The following is a 21,744-nucleotide window of genomic DNA, read 5'->3' on the forward strand; positions in this document are numbered from 1 at the left end:
GCTTTTCGTACTTCGTGAACGGCACGCCAAAAAAGCTTCACAGTTCACACGAAAAGGCGGGCTGTTTACAGCATTCCATACAAGAGGTAAAAAAGCCGCCCTTAGTCTGCATGGACAAAAGTGCCTACGTATCCATAGGCGTGCGCAGAGGGGGACGGTTTTGTCCCATTCTGCTACAAGGCATTACCATGAACTTGCGCCTCCGCACTTTTGGAGAGGCCTGTGCACGCCGTTGCTATGAGGGGTGGTGGTGATGTAACTTTATTACCAGCGGATACAGAGGACCGACCCGAGCTGGAGGAGCTTGATCTGTGTCCCCGGGTCGGGGCTGAGCATTAGAGAATTCCAATGATCAGAGTTGGTAATGAATTTACTCGCGGGTAGGGACTGCGGGCAGTTCCAGATCATATGATTTGAATCGGCTTTACTCTCACAATTTCTGCATTTGTCTGAGTAGAGTCTTTCAGAATAGCAGCTACACAGCTGCGGATTTGGACAGGCGTTAGTTTGAAGTTTACGCCAGGCTTTGGCCTGTCGTATGGGGGGTGATCGATTTCGAGTGGAAAAAATGGCCTGGCTTAGCTTATGGTTAAGCCTAGGATGCGAAGCATACCGCCGGCGGAGGCTGCGCGTCCGCAAGCGAGCGCACGAGTTGAGCCACAGCTTTCACAGATTGTGACGCCATATCACGTGGTGCGCCGATGTAGGTCAAGTGGTAGCTACGCGGCCGCGCGCGGCGCAGCAAGGAAGAGCTCGGTTGTGCGGCTAGTATGCTTCGCATAAAAAAATAAAGACGGTGGAGAGATCGCCCCCATCCCTCTAACTTTTAGACGAAGCAACGAAGCCTTCGCCTATCGCCTACTGGGATAGTAGGCGGCGTGAAAGCAGTACGCTCTTCGTTGAGGGACCCACTGTAGAGTATGTCGGCTCTCGGGTAAAACAATACGTTCTCACTTCACATACTGTGATTACCTTGAATCTATTGCAAAGATTTAAAAAAAAGGGAGGGAGGTCTCCTGGCTTGAACTCCCACACTGTGCGTCGTGCCCTGTTCAGTCAGGCAGGTGAGGCACAATAACAGTTGGCTATTGTTTAGCTTAGAAGGCAAGTTTTTCACTCTGTTAATGGGTGAAGATGATGGAGATGTACCAAAGCACAATCTTCGCTGAACTATAGATTACGTGAGCCATTGATTACATCACCGATTGCGAGTATCACGTCCAATCCGCAGTCGTGGCCGAGTGGTTAAGGCGATGGACTAGAAATCCATTGGGGTCTCCCCGCACAGGTTCGAATCCTGTCGACTGCGCAAACTTTTTATATTTAACCGCCATCTTTCCTTTTTAATTTTTGAGCATGAAATCAATGCTAAGCTGGTTCATTACTAGCAGTAAATATTTTACACTGCACTGACGCATTCACTGATTCCTCGAGGCTACATCGCAACTTTTAGTGTCCCCGGTTTCCAGTGAGCACCGTTTGCAAGCGCTCTGTCAAGTCTCAGTTCTCGTATGCATTCCCTGGCACTCCAACACCGTATTTTTAGGTAATGCAGTACAAGCCTAAACTACTAGGCTAAAACGGCAATGCACTAGCGAACAACATAATCAAGCTCAAAACTGCTCAAAACTACAACATACGCGCATAACAAACCGAAATCGAGCTTATTGGTATTGTGGCGCCATCTGTGATCATGTGGCACAAACGTGAATATTATGGTTGCCAACTTGATGTTTTTTCTCCTAAACGCGTAGGTTCTGAACACGGTGGTTCTGAAACAACCTGTGTTTTGCCCATTAACATTCTCTTCTAACGCTAATACTCGTTGAATATATTTGAATAAAAACTACGTGGTTTTAAATTGCATTTATTTTGATCTAATGTGCTTGTTATAGAATAAATTCCTGCGTGGTTGAGCGCGGCTTCCGCCGAGCGGCCGCAGCGAGAGCGTAGAAGCATTATCAACGATATGCCAAGCCATTTGGAAGGCGACCTTTGAATTGTTTCACGACGGTTTTTGTTTCCATTTAAGCTTCATTATGATTTCTGTCTATCACTCAGTCAGTGAAGAGAGAGGGAAGTTCACGGCTGCATAATAACACGCCCTTCCCTATCCGGTTATCGAAATCGAAACTGCACGCCGCGACATCGCGTCGTCTGCCACTCGTCTCGCAGAATTGCAACGAGGAAGACGTGAACTCGGCAGGGTGCGCTCGGGGTTGGGGCCATGGCAGCGACCTTCAAGCCGGTAACACACGTGCTTTTCGACCTAGACGGCGTGATTTTGGGTGAGTCAGCGTCCATTCGCGACCCAGCACAATCTCCAGCGTAATCCTGAACCGCGATAGACGCTACGGGCCGCCTACCACCCGTAGCAGACGACGCTACCGCCGCAAGCCGAACGGCCGAGGCGCGAATCTGTAGCGGCGCCGTCTTCTGCAGTGAGCGCTTCGTCTTGTTTCGCCTCGAAACCGGAACTCGCGGGCGTTTTGCAGCGTACAACGTTAACGGTGGTTGAGTCTGTACCGTAAACAACGCTTACAGAGGTTTCAGAGGTTTCTGCCGTGTCATTTGGCGACACGCTAACGCACCGAATTGAGACGCTCGAAGCGTTGCGAAGGCTTGCTCGGTTGCGAGTCGCTGGCCGTGCAGACGCCCGGGAGACGGTTTCGCGCGATTTGCGAAACACCGCGCGCTCTCGCAATACAGTTGCTAGACGTCGCTTAACGCTTTCAACGTCGATTTTGCTGTTTATTTCCGGTATTTGCGAGTGGCGGCGAGGTTGGTCGCAACGATCCTGTGCTCTTTCGTAAGCTTGATCCATAATGGAGAAATTGGGTGCGTCAACTAGGAAACCCATGAGCAGAAGGTCGGATTCTGCTTTCGCTTGTAAGGAGCGAAAACGAAGGGCTCTTTTCGTAATTCCACAAAAAGGTCGTACCTATGGATGGAGGGTATACTAATCATCGTTGTTTAGTCCAATGTGTGTATCAGTAGTACAAACACTTCAGTGTGGATAAGGTAGAGTTCGAAATTGCGCTTTGAGTTCACCAACTAGCTGGGCTAGTAAAGCTGTGATATACCCGCATGAATGTTTGAAGAACGCCTTGAGATATTTATCCATAAAAAAAAAATGAGCGTTTGCGCCGGGCTGCATTCGTATGAATATATCTATATACTTAAAAATAAAAAGAAATGGCTTAGAATGTTCTGCAAAAATGTGTAAATCGCTCGCTACACACTGCATATCACGGATGTCTAAGTCAACAGCTTTGCAAGTGTACCCCGTATCAGCCGATTGTCTTTGGCATCCATCGTATACGTGATGTTCTCTTTGACCTGAGCACACCGAGTTCAGGCGCCGCAGTTTTTGCCGACTGCTGTGTGTATACGTGGGTCGGTGCGTGGGTCAGTCGATGCGCTACTCCTGACGACCTTGATGCCGAAAAGGCAATTAGACAGGAGAATGCATTTTAGCAGCCTACCGCTGCTAGCTTCTTTTGCACTGCTGAATTGCTGTTACGGTCTATATATATTTTTTCTTTTCTGGCGCAGTGGTTATGACGTTTGGCTTGAGAAAGCACGGCAACGTTTAGATGGGGGCGAAATACAATTCACTCCCGTACGCTACGAGACGTCGTTTCATATTAAAGAACCTCTCAATTAATTATTAAATCTCCTTTTTTTTCTTCCATTTATTTTTTCCCTAGTCTGCATTGCCTATTAGCTAGTTAAACATTTTTTTGTGCCTTCTATTTACTCTTTTTTTTTGCTAGATTCCATTTCCAATGCCTATTAGCTGGTTTAGCATTTTTTTGATGCCTTCTATTTGCTTTTTTTTGCTAGACTCCATTTCCAATTATTTGTCTTCGTCATGCGTTTTGTTGCTGTTCTGATGTTTTCTTTTATTGGTCGTTTTTATTCGAAACCTCAAGGTATATTAACATGCCTTCCTCTATATTCAACCGCCGGAGCACAAGAGGCACGAAATTTAGTGACTTTTTTTCTCTTTTTACATTTCTTGCTCGTAACACATCTATTGTTTCCATATATGTATAACATATATTTTTTCTTGCATGTTGGCAGTACCTCAACGTGCCTTTTGCTAGAATACTTTCAGTACACAGTGAAATAGACGAGGAAACATTTTCTCTTTGTTCTGTTCGTCTATCCTTACCCCGGAGAGAGCTTGTTTTCCGTACGCCTGCCGATCGAATTATCAGACAGAGTGGCCCTGCGATCCCGACGTATCCAATTATACCCGGTCATGCTTCTACAGTGAACGCCCTTTTAGGTCCGTGTAGACACAGAAAGGGGGGGGTTCAGCCACCGCGGGATGCGATAACCGTCGCCACAGCTGACGCTGATAGACAGACCGAATTGTTTTTGTTTTCCCGCCTGTTGTCCGCCCTGTGTGCTCCTTGTTCGACACTGAAGGTCACTCTATCGGAGGACAAAGAGGCGAGGGAGGCATTTAAACCGCGGAGTTTATTTTTATTTATTTATTTTAGTTCCTGAACAGAACAGGGGAGAGAGATTCTGCGGACTTGCAGCATGTGTTGTTCGGGATTTTCAAACAAAGCATGCTAGCACACACTGCCTGAAAAACAGCAGCGTGTTTGTATGAAAGGGATGCCTCCTATTTCCCCCTTGTTCGGTGGAAATGATTGATTTATTAAATTAAACAAAGTATCAAAACACATTCTACACATAGAACAAAACTGTTTTTGTGCTACGGTTTTTGTTCGTGGGTTATTTATTTTTATGCGACATAAAAACCCTCACCCAGCTCCATGCAGAAGTTGCAACACATGTCAACAAACAAATGCCAGAACAAGGCACCAAGATTATGATGGTGGTTACGGTTCAAGATTTTAGCCACTCCAAGTTCTCTTTTCTGTTTTGTGTGCTATTGTTCGTGAAATACAATGCCTTCCTAGTGGTCTACCTGACGTTGTCATATTAATCTCGTCTAATCGTCTGTAACCTGTACATTTATCCCAATAAAGCGAGTTTAAAAATTTAATTTAAATAATTTGGGCATCACATTTGAGCAGCACGCCACAGGTGTGCTGCTATGTAATCTTGCAAAGGAAAACGTGGTACGTGTGAATTACAGTCCTGTCTTACTTGTGTGTATGTAGTTATGGCCTTGTCCCCCCCCCCCCCCCCCAAAAAAAAAAAGAGAAAAAACTATAACCAAAACCTAAGAAAGCTACTTATTATGCACAAATACATCAGCTAGCTCAGTATTGGCCCTTTTCACGAACGTACAGTCGCAGACAGAAGTATATGAACCACGCTTAGGCGGTCACATGTCTGCTGACGCGTTTCCTACAGCATTGCAAAATCATTTTCGTGCAAGTAAGCGATGTTGACGTTCTCATTTGTGCTTCTTTTTGTGCACTATGTTCATTTAATGTTACATTGTATAAGCTTTTCTGTGCTTTCTTTCTTGTTTGCGATATGCCCCTCCTGCTTGGGCCAAAGTATTGGCCTGCAGTATTACCAAATAAATAAAGAAGTAATGTATTTTTGATGCGCATCCAAGTAGTATTTACTTTTTGCTTTGCACAAGAAGGCAGCGAACCTTTCTATTTCCGTTACCCAACGCGACAGATTAGTTTGAGCGCGGAAACGTGCTCCATGTTATTCTGTCGGCGACTGTATACGCGGAAGAGAAAGGCTTCTTCGAGAGCAAATTAAGACCTGGATATATGCCTTCCATTTCACTTCCTCCTCTTCTGAACGCGCGCTCGTTCAGGATGGGAGGAAGGAAGTCGATGGGCGAGGGCTGAAAAAAAAAAAAAGCAACTCAACAAATATAGAAACTTGTCTCGTTCGGTGAGTCGATGGCGAGCCGGAAAGAAGGCCAAAAGGCGGGTCGACCGCCCCCGACAGAAAGACTTTCCAGGCGTCCTCGTGTCTGCGATCACGTACGCACGGACACGGGACATATGTGCGGGGCCAGGAATGATTGGAGTTGAAAGGGGAAAGACGGCAGGGCAGATTAAAGCGGAGTTATCAAAAGTACATAAGGAAAAAAATTACGAACTACAATGGCGTTTCGTAACCCCTTGAAGATAATAAATTCGAACAAAGCGAGATGGAAAGCATATTGGTTACACCTCTTGGAGGTGTGGAACGATACGTGGGCTTTAACGTTCCGGAGCTGCACATACGCTATGATATAGGGTGCAGGACTCCGCATTAATTCCCAACGCCTGGAAATCACTAACGTACGCTGACATCGCGCAGCAAACGGGCGGTTTTACTATTTCGTCTCCATCGAAATGCGGGGGTTGGGACCGATATTAGGAATGACCAAACATTAAAGTCCCCTTAAGCGTAGCCATATGCAGCTACAAAGAAACAATAGGCAGATTTTTCTGAATCATTGGATTTGACGCTGTGTAGCTTTTATCTGTAGGCGTATACGGGAGCACTAAGGTGGTACTAGCGAGTAATTTACTCACTTGTTCCCAGTCTACTCTACCTTCGGATACTATACTATACTATACTATACTATACTATACTATACTATACTATACTATACTATACTATACTATACTATACTATACTATACTATACTATACTATACTATACTATACTATATATTGTAAACAATAAATCTAAACAAGGTGGGAAGAAGGACCAAAACATATTGAGTTTATAATATATATTGTGAACAATAAATGCAAACAAGGCGGAAATAAGGACCAAAAGTCTTACTCCTTGTACTTCTTGTAAGCAAAAGCTAAAGAGAATCTTTGCTACAATAGAATCAATCCAAAAGTACGGATTTGTGCTACGTAGAAGACGACGATGGGCGCGCAGTGCCGTGGGACGGAGCGCTCCCCTTAGGTCAGCTGCGAACAAACAACGGAGCAGACAACGAACAATTTTTCTCTTGTTTGTTATCCTAAAGAAATTCCAATCGAATACTTGTATAAGTCCTGTGAAATTCATCTATACGTTTCCAAATTCGCACGATCCACATTGCGACTTCTGCGGTGAATTGGCTGACGTATACATATGGTATGGGCATGCCAGAAAAGCCCACGTATTCCAAGAATCAATATAACCGAACAACTAAGGCGCTGTCCAGCTCACATTCGGAAGACCAGGTTTTGCTGGTGAACCGAGCAAGAGCGGCGGCAAAAGTCAATGGGCTCTTGAAATGAGGGCCTACCCAATCATTCTATGCATTAAACGTTTCTCTCTCTCCCTGTCTGGTACTCATCGGATTAGTATTTACTCACTATACTAAGTGTAAAATGCGGAAAAGAAAATGAAACGCCCTGAGAAATTGCAGTTTTCCCCGCCGCTGTTATTACAGTTGTGATCACTTGATTGTTGTGTGCAGCTTTTAGTAACGCGTCCGCTGAATAAAAAAATATATAGAGACTGCAGTTGAAACCCAGCAAAGATGAGCTGTTGCTCTCTTGCTATGATGGACATGTATACATATACGTGCAGGATGTTTCATTTCAATAAAATCGATATTTATTTGTAAATATAATGTACCAATTACAGTTATTAGGATCTCTTACTAAGTTGTGGGAATATTTTGCTCAAGTATATATTTGTGAATATTTCCTCGAAGTTTGTGTTCTTCAATTTGCGCCTTAATAAACATTTTGCTTTAAAGCCCTCGTCAGAATGGTGCATTGTCTGTCGTCACCGCCGCGTAGTTATAATAATCGTTAATCTTAGTGCAACTAAATTGGGAATTCAAGTGATTTTATATATATATATACCGGGTGTTTCACCTAAGACTTTCTGCAATTTTTAAAAACAAGCTATTTGGATTAGATGCGCGCTTTTTCTGGCATAGCATTGTCAGTGGTGTAGTACATCATAATGCAGCTAAGACGTGCTAACTAGCAGGCTTGTTAACCAATATTTAATAGTTAACTTTTAAACTATTACCGTTGGGCTCCTTAATTATTCAGAGGCATGCAGCCCATCGAAAGTAATGTCCATATCCGTTTTTAGAATTTCAAGAACGCGATTATCCTCGGCGCTGTGGCCCAACAAATTTCGCCTACATCGCGCCAAAATACATGCGGTTTGAGAAGCTTGCAGGCAAAGCAACCTCTCCAGTGAACCTAACTCGTCGAAATAGCCAAAATTTGTTGGGCCACAGCGCCGAGGATAATCGCGTTCTCGAAATTCTAAAAACGGATATGGACATTACTTACGGTGGGCTACATGCCTCTCAATAATTAAGGAGCCCAACGGTAATAGTTTAAAAGTTAACTATTAAATATTGGTTAACAAGCCTACTAGTTAGCACGTATTAGCTGCATTATGATGCACTACACCACTGACAATGCTATGCCAGAAAAAGCGCGCATCTAATTCAAATAGCTTATTTTTAAAAATTGCAGAAAGTCTTAGGTGAAACACCCTGTATATATATATATATATATATATATATATATATATATATATATATATATATATATATATATATATATATATATATATATATATATATATATATATATATTCTGCACAAAACAAACATCCAGTGCGCAGGTAGAACAGACTATAGGGAGAGGAGTACCTATCGTGCATGGCCGGCGTGAAGTCAGATTGGCGTGGCCCGATTGAGCGCTTTGATTCCAAACTTAGAGCGCACCGTCCCACCTCCTTATAGGTTCATCGCTTGCCCGCTATGCAAACACCGGGTCCGGCCGAACTGCATCGTGAGGCGTGTCTCGGAACGGAGGAGTGACGTGATCGATATCCCGCTTTGTCCTCGTTACGCCCTTCATTTGGTTGCCTGCCGCTTTGTTGCTTTTGCTGTACATTTATATATCGCTCTTGACTGCGCTGCCGGCTTCTTTATTTATATTTTCTGTGCTGTGGTCCTTCTTCCTTTTTTTTTGTAAAGCAGAAGCTTTATATGGCTCATCAGCAACGAAACCGGTGCCGTCTAGTAAAAGTGGTCCACAAAACCCACAATGACGTCATCAGCGAAGAAAAACAATCTCTTCCGAAGGTGCGGGGAATTGAACCAAAGACATTCAGATTTGGAGGCGAGCATTTAACGCATAGAAAACCGTGTTGCTTGGTTTGGTTTGGTTTATGGGGTTTAACGTCCCAAAGCGACTGAGGCTATGAGGGACGCCGTAGTGGAGGGCTCCGGGAATTTCGACCACCTGGGGTTCTTTAACGGGCACTGACATCGCACAGTACACGCGTACTTTATAATTTCTCCTCCAAAGAAATTCAGCCGCCGCGGCCGGGATCGAACCCGCGTCTTTCGGGTCAGCAGTCGAGCACCATAAGCACTGAGCCACCGCGGCGGCAGTAAAAACCGTGTTGCTTCTTGGCGAATAAAGATGAACCTGTTAATGTATGCGTTAACTAAAGAGTGTATGGTAATGAGTAGGTGTGTCATTAGAAAGGAAGGAAAAAATGTAAATGTAAAAATTAATGCTTTCAGCTTCAAAGCACGTAATTAAGTAGTCCTAAGTTCCCTCCGTAATTTTCTTCGTGTTTATTTCGTTTAATAAGGTTTTGCAGTCAGAAAAATACGACAGAGATCGGACCCAAAGTGGGACAAAATACTTGGTCGTAACGAGGGATTTTTTTACCAGCAGTGCGATGTCTCCTGTTGTCACGAGTCACGACAGAACGGGGAATGTCGCTACCACAAGGGAGTGCTCAATACTACAGAAAAATCTTGTCATTATTACCGGAATTTCTGTTGTTGCTGCATAAGCCATGTTCCGAAATACTACAAAAAAATCTTTCTTGATGACAGAAACTTTTCTGTTGTGTTTTTCGACCGGGAATTCCTTCACTTATTTTTTTCTACCATGATTATTTTCTCGTGTACGTCTTTTATAATATCTATTTATAGTTTTTTTGTCTTTCCTATACACGCGAAGCGCTACAATAAGCAGAGTGTGTTGGTAAAAGACGGTATGCGGTTCCCCCGAGACGTCGACGTCGCTGTCCCAACCTGAGCACTTTGGAGGAAACTGTGTGGCACATTAACCGTGAAATTACGCCGACAATGGAGTTCATTCGCTTCTTCTCGCTGTAGTGGGAACACTCGGACTCGTTCATATTCACCCCTGTTCTCCTGTTTGAGTTTTATTTCAGTCTACGGTATACTTACTCCTTTTTACACCAAGAATACGACGACTAGATATTAGGTTGCATGTCGTAATCGCAACGTGGCTTCGAGCTCCACCCTCCTGTCGAATATATGTTGTGCCCCATCGGTGGTCATGCATCGTGCCCTGAAGCGCACGGTTGCAAAATTGTTTTGAGAAATACTCAAAGCCGTCGCAATCAAGCCATTTCGCAAAACCTCGCGCCTGGCGGCTGTAGTCGCATACAATTCAAGTCTGCAGTGAAGCTCCGCCCACATTCAGCCTCTGCGCACAGAATTCCTCCACGACGAAAACGTAGTCGGTTGTTGAACTCTTTCTTCTTGCCTAAAACGAAGCTTATCACAAGACAAGAAATTATAAGCTCTGGTTGGTTTAGGTTGGTTTATGGGGTTTAACGTCCCAAAGCGACTAAGGCTATGAGGGACGCCGTAGTGGAGGGCTCCGGAAATTTCGACCACCTGGGGTTCTTTAACGTGCACTGACATCGCACAGTACACGGGCCTCTAGATTTTCTCCTCCAAAGAAATTCAACCGCCGCGGCCGGGATCGAACCTGAGTCTTTCGGGTCAGCAGCCGAGCACCATAACCACTGAGTCACCGCGGCGGCTAAAAAATTATAAGCTCTAGAATTTGATACCTGGCTTGTTTAATCTAGTCAAACATTGAAATCTAGTTTAGCTTACTGTTGCGATTGGCCAGCGGAGTAATACATGATGCCGTGGACCGCGACTCAATGTTAACAACTGCTGTTTTTATTTTAAGTTCTCTTCTGATATAGGCTCCTGAAAGCGAAATTTCCCTTTCTGCTCTTTTAGGGGCAGAAGCGGAGTGCATCAAGTGTCTGCGTCATAGCCCCACGTCGACAGATGTTTTTTGGCACCTTTTTTGTACCTTGCTTATTTTCAGCGGCGCTTCCTTGCTCTTGTTTATAAAACTGAATTTCAGAGGGCAGGTGAGATTCGGCCACCTAGAGTCACTGCTGCCATCGTCCTGTGAGGCTCAGGTTCCTTTTACTGAGCTCCCGCAAGGCTCTTTTTAGCGCAGACATATCTCTTCGGGAGGCTATCTCTCCAACAATCACCTGATGCGCAGTAACGAGGGGGGTAGATGGCAGTTGCGTTTAATTTATTTCAATTAATTTAATTGCCACCTCCTTTTTCGTGACACGAACGCCAGCTTTTCTCGTGAGCGGGACCTCTAATGTTACCGGATTGAAACTCCCTGGTAGTGGCTTATAGAAGAAGGCAGGGGAGGAGATGGGAACCGAGCCGTCTCCCACACCAACCTCCCTCCATCATCATCATCATCATCATCATCATCATCATCATCACCATCGTCATCAGCCTGACTACGCCCAATGCAGGGCAAAGGCCTCTCCCATGTATCTCCAACGAACCCTGTTTTTCGCCAGTTGCCAGTATTCAGGACTTCGCCAGTATTCAGGACCAAAGTCCCTCTTTCTATACCCTTCCCTTAATTCTACTTCCGTTTCCGGCCCCCTCGCAGACACGGAGAAGCTGTACACGCAGGCGGTGCAGATGGTGGCCGACCGCTACGGCAAGCAGTACACGTGGGAGCTGAAGCAGCGGGTGATGGGCATCCCGGGCAAGGACGCCGCGCGCCTTGTCATCGATGGCCTGGGCCTGCCGCTGGGCTCCGAGGAGTACCTGGCCGAGATGGACCGACACTACGCCAAGCTCTTCCCCAGCGCCGAGCTCATGCCCGGTGAGGGAGGGACACCCCCGCTATACCACCTCTGGGGTCCCACTTGTGTCGCAGCTATATTGCCCCGCTTAATTCTGGTTGCTTTCGGTTGCTATGCAGGGGACGCCTATCTCTCCACCTCGTGATAAGAACGCGCTTGTGAACGCCTTGCGCCTCGTCCTCTTAGCTTCCATTGCATTGCCACAGAAAGCTGTCCCCGTGTATAGCGCAGCAGTTCTGTTAGAGACATTCTACGGGCTATGCGTTAAACTGGTCGCGATAGACTGGTACAAGCCTACTAACGCGTCACGTGACTGAACCTGAGTGATGTGGCTAAAGAGAGAGTGAGAAGGAAGAGGCTGTAGGGCATATAGTTAATTATTTCTCCACCAGGAGGGCCGTGGTACAGATGAACAGCCGGTGAATGACGCTGAACCCAACAACATCCAGCACTGGGGAATATGCTTGAGAAGTTAATGAGGGGTTGTATATTCTCCGGGACAATAGAAAACAATATGCTCCACATTGGCTACGGAGCGTATAAGTTGGGGCCTGAGGTGTCAGAGAAATACTGGTGGATGTACTGTAGGAGTGCTGGAGTGGTGAAGGCGCTCAGCTGGATGGTCTGGAGGGTGTATACTCCTGCTTTGTTATGAAAAGGATGTGTAAGTGAAGCTATTATAACTTGCACCCCCATGGTTCTTTTTTTTTCTTCGCCTCTATTTTGCGAATGATGGAAATCAACTTTCGCTTTTGCGTCCTTTATAGCCTGCTTATCTCATCCCTTGCCTCAACTGTCTTCGTGTGCTTTCCGTGGCGGTGCAACTTGTCTCTGAGCCCGAATGTGTCCGCCGCAGGCGTGGACCGGTTGGTGCGGCACTTCCACAAGAAGGGCGTGCCGATGGCCATCGCGACCAGCTCGAAGCCGTCTTCGTTCGAGCTGAAGACGGGCAAGCACCGCGACCTGGTGGCCCTCTTCCACCACGTGGTCATGTCCGGAGTGAACCCCGAGGTGAAGCACGGAAAGCCGCACCCGGACATCTTCCTCGTCGCAGCCTCCAAGTTCGAGGAGAAGCCGCCGCCCGAAAAGGTGCGGCGCGGCTGAACTTGCATTTTAAGGCGAAAGACTTTAATGCCTCATACTGTCGTGACCAAGACGTGTTAGCAAATCTGTCCGCGTTTCAGATTGGTCGAAATGGTCGTGACGTCACTGCGCGCGAATTTCACACGTGGCCAATTGTACTTTGGCTAGTAACCATGCGACCAATTAAAGGGATGGTATAGTGATGCCCCAAGTGGGACTGAGTTAGTTAATTAGTTAATTAACAAATTAGCCTAATTAACCTTTCTAGTAGGACCAGATAAATAAATAAATAAAGCCGAGTAGGAAATTGATCGAGTTGGGGAATCGAACCAACGAGCACGCTAACCACTCAGCCATGCCAGATCGATGTTTTGAAATGGACAAAGGCGCGTCTAGTGAATACGGTGTCTTCGTTCACCTCCATCTTCCTCCCTTCCCTTACGGCGAGGTTCAGGTGTCCACCGAGATATGCGAGACATACATTTCCATTCCTCAAAAACCAATTTACCATCGAGCAAAGCGTAGAGCCGAACGGGCGATGGCTTTCTGTGGACTCTCTGGTAGCGTTGCAAGACGCTGTCGCGTTCCACTCTTAGAGGCGAAGCTTAACATCTTAAGCACACATCAGTGACACAAGCAGCAACACTGCGCTTAAGGCTTTCGCCTCACCGCACTTTAGGTCAACAAAGTGCCCCCCCCCCCCCCCCCCCCCCCCCTGAATTTTTGTCTTCCCCGTCAAGCAGTTATTAATTCATGAAAGGGACCGACCACTGACGGAAACGTGTCTTGAGATTACGGCGGATATGTCAGTGCACGTGAAAGAACACAAGGTGGTCGAAATTATCCGGAGCCCTCAACTACGGCGTCCCTGATAGCCTGAGTCGATTCGGGACGTTAAACCCCCACGAACAACCAGACGCTACCGCTTCCACCGTGCTTGCTCCAGATATAAACAGCAACCGAGCTATCAGCATGGCCACGCCCAGGGAGTGCTTTGTAGAAGCCCCTACAAGTGAAATTTATGCAATATACACAGCCATGCAATATGAACAGGAACAAAGTTCGGACATTAATGATTAATCTATAATTATGTGCGACAAACACAATTTTGAAATTGAAATTGAAATTGAAATTTTATTCCGCAACAGAAAAGGAATGTTGCGAGGAGGGCAGGTAGAAAGCTGAAAAAACAGCTTGAGGAGTCCTGACCTCCCAGGCGGTCAGGATTTTTGCTCTTTCTAACTAGTTATTTCTTCTTGGCTTATAATATCCAAAAGTCATTTTCAGCTTTTATAGAGAAATAACCAAAAAATCGGTCTTTTCGGAATGAAGGGCCTGTACTTTCGGTTTTAGGAGCCACACAGTGACGTCGCAAGTAATGTTGAAATCCAGTTGCACATTAAGGAAGTGCAATAAAATAAATAAAATAACTGGTCATTCGCGGTCAGTACGCCCCTGCGGCATCGTAAGAGTTGGAGCGCATTGAAAGGAAGAAGCAGCTATCCCGGTTTTTGTATGTGTCGCGTGATTTTAACCTTGCTTATGACGCCACAGCCACCATTTGGCTGCCGAAACTGCAGCGGAACTGGTGAAATAGTGTTATCATAAATTCTTCACTGGTCGATTGTGAACTCCGTAAAGTAGTGTACCTCTGTCGCAATCACTTATTTACCGCTCCCCTAAAGGAATGGAAGCGATGAAGCTGAGTTGGACTTTACCACGCGATGGGGATATCTTTCGACGCCGGAAAGAATTACCGACCCTTGACACAACAGGATTCGTCAAAGGCCTGTTTGCCAAACATTTAACTCCAGGGGCAGCCCATAGAACGTGGTCGGGAAAAAGCTTATATTCCCGGAAAAAACAAGGAAGACAGCGGCTTAAGGCTTCCTGGCGCCGCCATATTGCTCACTGGACTGTTGCGTCTACCTAGCACTATCATGGTGGAACCGGTAGCGCAACCGGTCAGCAAGAGTCCAGAGAGAAGGTGTTTCGACATTTGTGCACAAAGGATGGAAAGGTCTATAGACGACTTTCACCTGACTTCACGGGCGCCATTTTGACGTACTGCACGCAGCTTCAGCGGTACAGGCCAGACCAGGTGGCGATACGCCGACTAGACATGAGTGCTGCCTTTAGCCATGCTGAGTTTGCGCCAAAATGGCGGCCACGGTGGCTTGAGTGCACACTCCCCATAAGGATCGAACCCAGCGCCTCCCGAATAAGATGTGGATGTTAAAATCACTGGACCACCGCTCCGGACTAGTCTTCCTCCGGGAGACTCACTTGAATACACCGCCCCCTCTTTCCCGCAGGTCCTGGTGTTCGAGGACGCGCCCAAGGGCGTCACCGCTGCCCTGGCCGCCGGAATGCAGGTCGTCATGATCCCCGACCCGCGCATGGATGAGGACAACCGACGTCGAGCAACGATGTGCATCGACTCGATGAACGACTTCAAGCCCGAGCAGTTCGGACTGCCGCCCTTCGAGGAGCAGGGGGAATCGTCTAAGAAGAAGGAGCATTGAGGGCCCCACAGCCCCCATCTTGAAGACGACCAATCAGCGTCGAGGCCGCATGCCGTCCTGCCCACCGTTCGAGGCGCACTCAAATGGAGATCTTCAGATGACGTGTTACAGCGAGGCATGTTTCGCACTTACTCGCTGGCAAAGTCTTTGCCTGGTGATATCCTCGTCTAGGGACCTCAGGGCGCGCCGCATCGACTGCAAAGTGCAAAACCTAAACAGCTACTTAGAGAACTACAAAGCATGTATAATTTCCGGGGTATAGTATAGCGGCGGCTCGGCACGGTTTGTTGGGTTTGCCGAGCAGCCTACTATGGACGAAACCATGGCGGGTTTTGCGTCCCAAGCTGTTGTATATATTTTTGTGCAGATACTGTATAGAATATGTACATAGGCCTACGCCCGCCACTATGCGCGGTTGGGCGAGAACATTCCGAAGTCTGCAGCCGTGCTGCTACCCTTTCTGTACTGGGCTGTTACGAATTGCACCTGCGGTGCTGACACCCATTCGCATTGCACCTGCTCCTACCCATTATCGATGAAGGTGTTGCCACCCTGAACCTCGCCAATGCCAGCTGAGTGTAGCCCTAACTCTTTTCCAAGTGCCTGCAAGAAGCTCTAGTCGCGTTTACTTGTTAATTCGCTATCTGTGCAGAAGCCCTGCCTTGCATGTGTAATATGTAACTGCACCGGCGTATAAAATTTTTCTGAACCCATTAACGTTAACACGAGCGACCCTCAGCCAAGACTTCGTGTTCAGCCTTCCTTTGTCGCAGGGATAGTGTAAGCCAAGGGTACGAATACCTTTCGAACACAGCGACAGCGTCTGTACGCACACAGGATGACGTGAAAACCCTTCGGCGGGAGTATATCCGTCAGATAAGGGTGGAATTATTGATTACAACGTGAGGGTGTGTGCTCTGCTAACAGAGCGCTTGACAGGAGAACCAGGCTTGTAAGAATGTGTCACGTGCTTCTGGTTCGCTTTAGTCTTCCTTAATGACCACCTCATGCGTTGGAACGGTTTGTCAATGAAAACCATGTTGTTAACCTAACGTAATCTCGTGCATTACCGTGCTTAGTATGATAGTGAAAGCACAGAATGACCCCACGAACTCGAAAGTACAACGACCTGGAACATAATCCAAACTAATTACATGCAGTTACCCTCTTTGAGGATTCATCGGGAAAGTACTTTTCTGAAGCAAGTACACTTTCATTCCGACTAATTTCTTCCGATTGCCTGATTAACAAATTGTCAAATTTAGCATGCGTAATAGTTGTAAGGTGAATTTATAGAAGACACAGCGTTCTGTGGAAGTCTTCAAAGTTGCATAAATTTCGATCAAGGAAATAATTTCGATTAATATCTAGTGCAAGGCGAACAGCTGTATACCTCCGTGCAGCGACTGCCACGGTGGTCTTTGAGTCCTGGAGCACGACCTGTTTGCCCTAAACTTATACAATTTTGTAGCCGTGCGGCTGCCAATTAAACAGGTCCCATAAGTGTTCTTTCTTTCTTTTCTATAGTCCTATAAAGCTATTGCTATGTAGTCTGCGGCCGTTCGTTCCTTTCCGCTTTGGTATTGTTTCGTCCCTCATATGTGGAAAGTTGAATGAGCTACATCTTTTCAAGTGTAGGAGGCAGAACTGTTTGCCTCGATAATAGTGCAATGAACTCGCCTGTATATAAGCACTGAAACTGGTGAAACGTTGAATGCTTCGTTACGGTGCTTTGAAAAAATTCAGTAACCACTGTAAAAGGGACTCCACCTGTAGGGCTAGGGACTAGTACTGTACTGAACAGATGTTAAGGAACCCTCGAAAACATTTGCAAATGCTGCTTCGAGGGATCGCTTCTTCAAAAAAAAATGTTACAAATGGCTGGTTTGAGGGCTGTGTCCTTCTTAGCGTCTTTACAAATGTTCAGTGTGAACTATATGGCGTACGGTGCAGTAATGGGTGAGTTGTGTAGTCCACAGGCTGCTGTGACTACATTCGGATGGAACTCAAGAACTCAGAGGCAAGTGTCGCTTAAAGGAGGCCCTTCAACTAATGGCAGTGACATATTGTCATGACGTAGCGGTCAATCGCCTTGCAACTGCCAACCACACGCGATGACACGCTAGCAGGTGTATGAGAATAGGTCATAATCATAGGCCGGCACAATGGTCCTGGAGGGCGTCTTTAAAAGAGCCTTTGCTGCTGCGATCTCAATCCGCATCTCAGCTTTGTGGGAGCGATAGAATGCGAAGGGAGCGTTGTCTTTTGAAAGTTGAAGTACGTGTGATACCACACTCGTCTTTGTTTGTACAGTTTTACTGTGATTCGTGTTTCATTGTCTCGTTGGTGATAAACCACTCGAAGAGTTTATCGCTGTTGTTGCAGTGTTTGGTGGGAGGTATACTGTCGTGCGGATTGTCGTTCGTCTGCCAGGGTTAAAAGAGTGCTTAGGTCCAAGGTCCATCTAGGGTCGTGTTTCTGGACCAGGCTGATCACTCTGTAGCGCTAAATCTACAAAGAACGCCGTGTTCTGTTAGAGCACTATCTGCCAAAGCGATTGTGAGATAAGAAGTCATAACAGCTCTCACTGTTTCACACAAACCAACACTTGAGTCAGTTGGGTCAGCCGGGAGTTTGCTTGGGGGCATGTTGCACCCTTGTTGCTTTGTCAAGCTCTAGACTGCCCCGTTCGTCCCAGAAGACCGGCCCGAAGAGCAGTGAAAGAAACTCACACTCAATGGCTCTCGTTTACAATGGGGCGTTCGCACAGGTAGTGTTCTTGTTTTTGGCGCTGTTTTGACTTAGGTACAAATCGTCTGTCACTGCTGAGGTCTCAAAGACCAGTATCCTTGGGTATCGTTTGTTGAGGACTGATGTTTGTTGACCGCTAAATAAAGATCAACCAATGGTGATTCGAGCTGTTTCCTTTTTTTTTTGGAGTCACCGATGTTTCGCACAGAAAGCAAAATACAGAAGTCCGCGGCGCGAAGCAATGTTGCTGTATATAGTGAGAGCGCGTGCCTCTAAGCAGTGACCTAATGCGGTTGCCGTCAATGAAGCTTGCTGCATTCGTTGTTCGCACTTGATAATTATCTCCAATAACGCCCTAGTATCCTCACTGTAGCGCTGCACGTGATAAGAATAAGAATTAACACGGTGCTAAATGTGTTATATCATGTTCTTCACTCGCTTGCAGAGCGTTGGACGCTGTACGGCTTTGATGAACGCCTTGTACGGTGTGCAGTCTTGGTCAAATGTCTTAGGGCCAAAGGCTTTTCACTTCAGCCGCATAACAGAGCCACTATGGTGCTATTAAACACCGAATGACCTTGAAATGCCAGCGGAAGGTTTCTGCTGGGTGTAGAGAAGCTTCCTGCTTGACTTGTGTCTTGAATGATCCGGTATCTACGGAGCATTTTGGGAACATTCATTTCGCTGCAGCTGAACGCTGTGGTCTTAAAGACTTTTGTCCAAGACTGTATATATAATGACCTACGGGTGCGGCAAGGTATTACGAAGCACGTTGCAGCATTTGCACATTTCTCACGCGTTCCGCAGAGAAGATATGATGGTTTCTTGGTTTCATACACTCTAAACATAAATACACCTATATGGGAGTAAAAAAGAGTAAGCTCCTCTAGCGCACACCTTTTTATAGAAGGGTGCTATAGAACATCTTACTCCCTATTTTCTCCTTTATGTTAAGAGAGTATGCGAGCGCATCATTAACAATTCTGGACCAAAGAATATTTGAACGGGAAAGAGTTTATGAACGCATTTTTTTTCACTAATTGCAAGATTTTAATATATAACAATGAATATATCCCCAGATATCCCGTCGGCAGGCTTGTATTTTTTTTTTGCTATTAACCTTTATGCTTTCATCAAAAATGTTCCCCATTGGTTTTCTATGGCAGTATTAACTGCTCGATGCTCGCGATGAAAAAATTAATTTATAAGAACGTTTTTGCTGCATTTCGAAAGAATGGACCATTACCTTGAATAATTCCATGACAGTACACAAAGAGAAATTTATTGTGTACAAACCAAACAAATAATTCAGTACACACATACGAGGGGGTACCCAAAAGAAACCGGACTTATTTTTGTTTGAACTTATTTGTTCACATTTTAAGCACAGACCTTCAATCTCCTTCAAAGTATTCCCCACTTGCAATAATACGCTTGTCGAATCTTTCATTCCATTTTTCAAAAGCCGCCGCGGTGGCTTAGCAGTTATGGTGCTCGGCTGCTGACCCAAAAGACGCGGGTTCAATCCCGGCCGCGGCGGCTAGAATTTCTTTGGAGGAGAAATTCTAGAGGCCCGTGTACTGTGCGATGTCAGTGCACGTTAAAGAACCCCAGGTGGTCGAAATTTCCGGAGCCCTTCACTACGGCGTCTCTCATAGCCTCAGTCGCTTTGGGACGTTAAACCCCATAAACCAAACCAAACCAAACCATTTTTCAAAACATTGTTTAAATTCATCGTTTGTGATGCTTGACAGTGCCTCCGTCGTTTTTTTCTTCACCTCAGCAACATCAGCGAAACGCTTTCCAATCACCTATTTTTTCATTCTAGGAAAGAAATAAAGCAGCATGGGGCAAGGTCGGGAGAGTATGAGGGTTGAGGAATAGGGGTCATGCCATTTTTGGTCCGAAATTGTCGTACAGACAAGGCTGTGTGAGCAGGGGCATTGCCATGATGGAAAAACCAGTCACCCGACCGCCACAAATCTGGCCGCTTCCACCGCACACTGTTGCCCAATCTTTTCAAAACATCCAAGTAGAAAGCCTGGCTAACTGTCTGACCCTGCGGAACAAATTCTAAATGGACGACTCCTCTCACGTCGAAAAAACAAATCAGCATTGTTTTGAGGTTTGGTTTCACCTGACGAGCTTTCTTGAGGCGAGGTGAATTTGAAGTTTTCCATTGGCATGATTGTTGCTTTGATTCAGGATTCGATTCAGAAACACTTGAGTTGTCCCCATAGCATCGTCCTTGTACGTCTCTCTTAATATTTCAAGAGTTTCCATTCAACTTTTTCCGAGCAAAAATCAGAATTTCACCGGCGCACGCTGTTCACGATAATCAGCCATTGCAAAAACGACATTCACACAAAACAGTCGTCACTCTAAAACTCTGCCTAAACTAGTCTGACCACCTTCAACGACGGCACTCAGCTTACTGACTCTGGAATGTTCGTTCTATGCGCTCCTAGTGGCAAAACGCGGTACCACAGAAGCTTGGCCGACCAAAAAATTTAGTCCGGTTTCTTTTGGGTACCCCCTCGTATATACACTGGAGAGCCTGCTCCGAACAAAAGATCATACAGTGAGACAAATTACCCTTTTGGGGTTGAACATAGTCCAATTCACAAAGTATCAGAAAGGCATAGTGTGGTGCCTACACAAAAAGGGGGGGAGAACCTCCTCTCAAAGTACACGTACAAGGTGGAGGCCGCCTACAGACAGTTGCATCGCAAGGCAGCAAACACAGCTACAAAACAGTAAAGAATTCGAAGAAACCCAAAGCGACATGTGCTAGAAAAGAAGGGAGGGGGGGTATCAATTTCCCTGGTCCCAACATCAGACCCTCAACCAGGGTCTACAAAACCATACAATGGGAAAGGAGTATGTTCAGAGACATCCACACTAAAAGAGGGGGGCTGGTATCATCAGCCTTCCGTCGCGGACAACAAAGAAACGCGTGTGCCAGCGCTGCAGAAACCTTGCTTCTCCGTCTTGTTCTAAGCGGTCAGACAGGTAGGTCCAAAGGAGAAGACGCAGGCTCTGCAGCGCTGGGTACATGGCTCGCGCCGGCTGCCTGCGAGCTACGGCGAGGCAGCGACGGTGGCGGTGGTGAAAAGCATTTATTTAGTAATTTACAGAGAAGTCCTCGGGGCCCCTAATGGGTCTCACCCCTTACAATGCTAGGCGGAGTCCCTCATTCCGGGATACCGTTGGTCAAGACCGCTACACAAGTCCGCCGAACCAGGGCCTGCTGGGCCGATAGTTCCTGGCAGCTGAGCAGGGCCGCCTCCCAGTCCTCTCGGGTAGGGGAAGGGGTGATTGGGGGGAGAGAAGGATTTTTTCTGCATGCCCAAACCATGTGGAAGGTGTCGGCCACCTCCCCACAGAATGAGCAGCGGCCGTCAAAAGAAGGATTAAAGTGCTTGAGAACCGCCGGGCACAGCAGGGTGTTTGTAAAGAGCCTGAGGAGAATTCGTTCGCCAGCTTTACCCAGTCCTTTCATAGGAACTGGGTATCGCCGGTGTTCGGCACGATAGTGCTCAGT

At 46.4% G+C, this 21,744-nt stretch overlaps 1 protein-coding gene and 1 non-coding gene across 3 annotated transcripts; both read left to right on the top strand.

Moving 5' to 3' along the window:
* Positions 1-1,227: 1,227 nt before the first annotated feature.
* TRNAS-AGA (transfer RNA serine (anticodon AGA)) lies at positions 1,228-1,309 on the top strand. Its single transcript has one exon. It is a non-coding gene; the product is annotated as a tRNA-Ser (tRNA).
* An 862-nt stretch (positions 1,310-2,171) lies between these two features.
* On the top strand, positions 2,172-18,361 carry LOC149347072 (pseudouridine-5'-phosphatase-like). 2 transcript variants are annotated; one of them, XM_089586860.1, is made up of 4 exons: positions 2,172-2,288; positions 11,643-11,861; positions 12,698-12,930; positions 15,240-18,361. In XM_089586860.1, exons 1-4 carry the CDS (start codon positions 2,228-2,230, stop codon positions 15,447-15,449), a joined length of 723 nt encoding a protein of 240 aa, XP_089442986.1. In that variant the 5' UTR covers positions 2,172-2,227; the 3' UTR covers positions 15,450-18,361. The 2 variants fall into 2 exon arrangements, with proteins under 2 accessions (XP_089442986.1, XP_089442987.1); XM_089586861.1 differs by lacking the exon at positions 2,172-2,288 and adding an exon at positions 2,317-2,441.
* Positions 18,362-21,744: the final 3,383 nt, after the last annotated feature.

This window comes from Amblyomma mixtum, chromosome 4 (genome assembly GCF_055824585.1).
Source record: "Amblyomma mixtum isolate Tamu chromosome 4, ASM5582458v1, whole genome shotgun sequence".
NCBI classification, from domain to species: Eukaryota; Metazoa; Arthropoda; class Arachnida; order Ixodida; family Ixodidae; genus Amblyomma; species Amblyomma mixtum.

Excerpts from the sequence above, each read along its gene's own strand:
- LOC149347072 (XM_089586860.1), top strand. The coding sequence starts at position 2,228 with ATGGCAGCGACCTTCAAGCCGGTAACACACGTGCTTTTCGACCTAGAC. Across the intron at positions 11,862-12,697 it reads CAGCGCCGAGCTCATGCCCG|GCGTGGACCGGTTGGTGCGG; the intron begins GTGAGGGAGGGA and ends TGTCCGCCGCAG. Across the intron at positions 12,931-15,239 it reads AGAAGCCGCCGCCCGAAAAG|GTCCTGGTGTTCGAGGACGC; the intron begins GTGCGGCGCGGC and ends TCTTTCCCGCAG.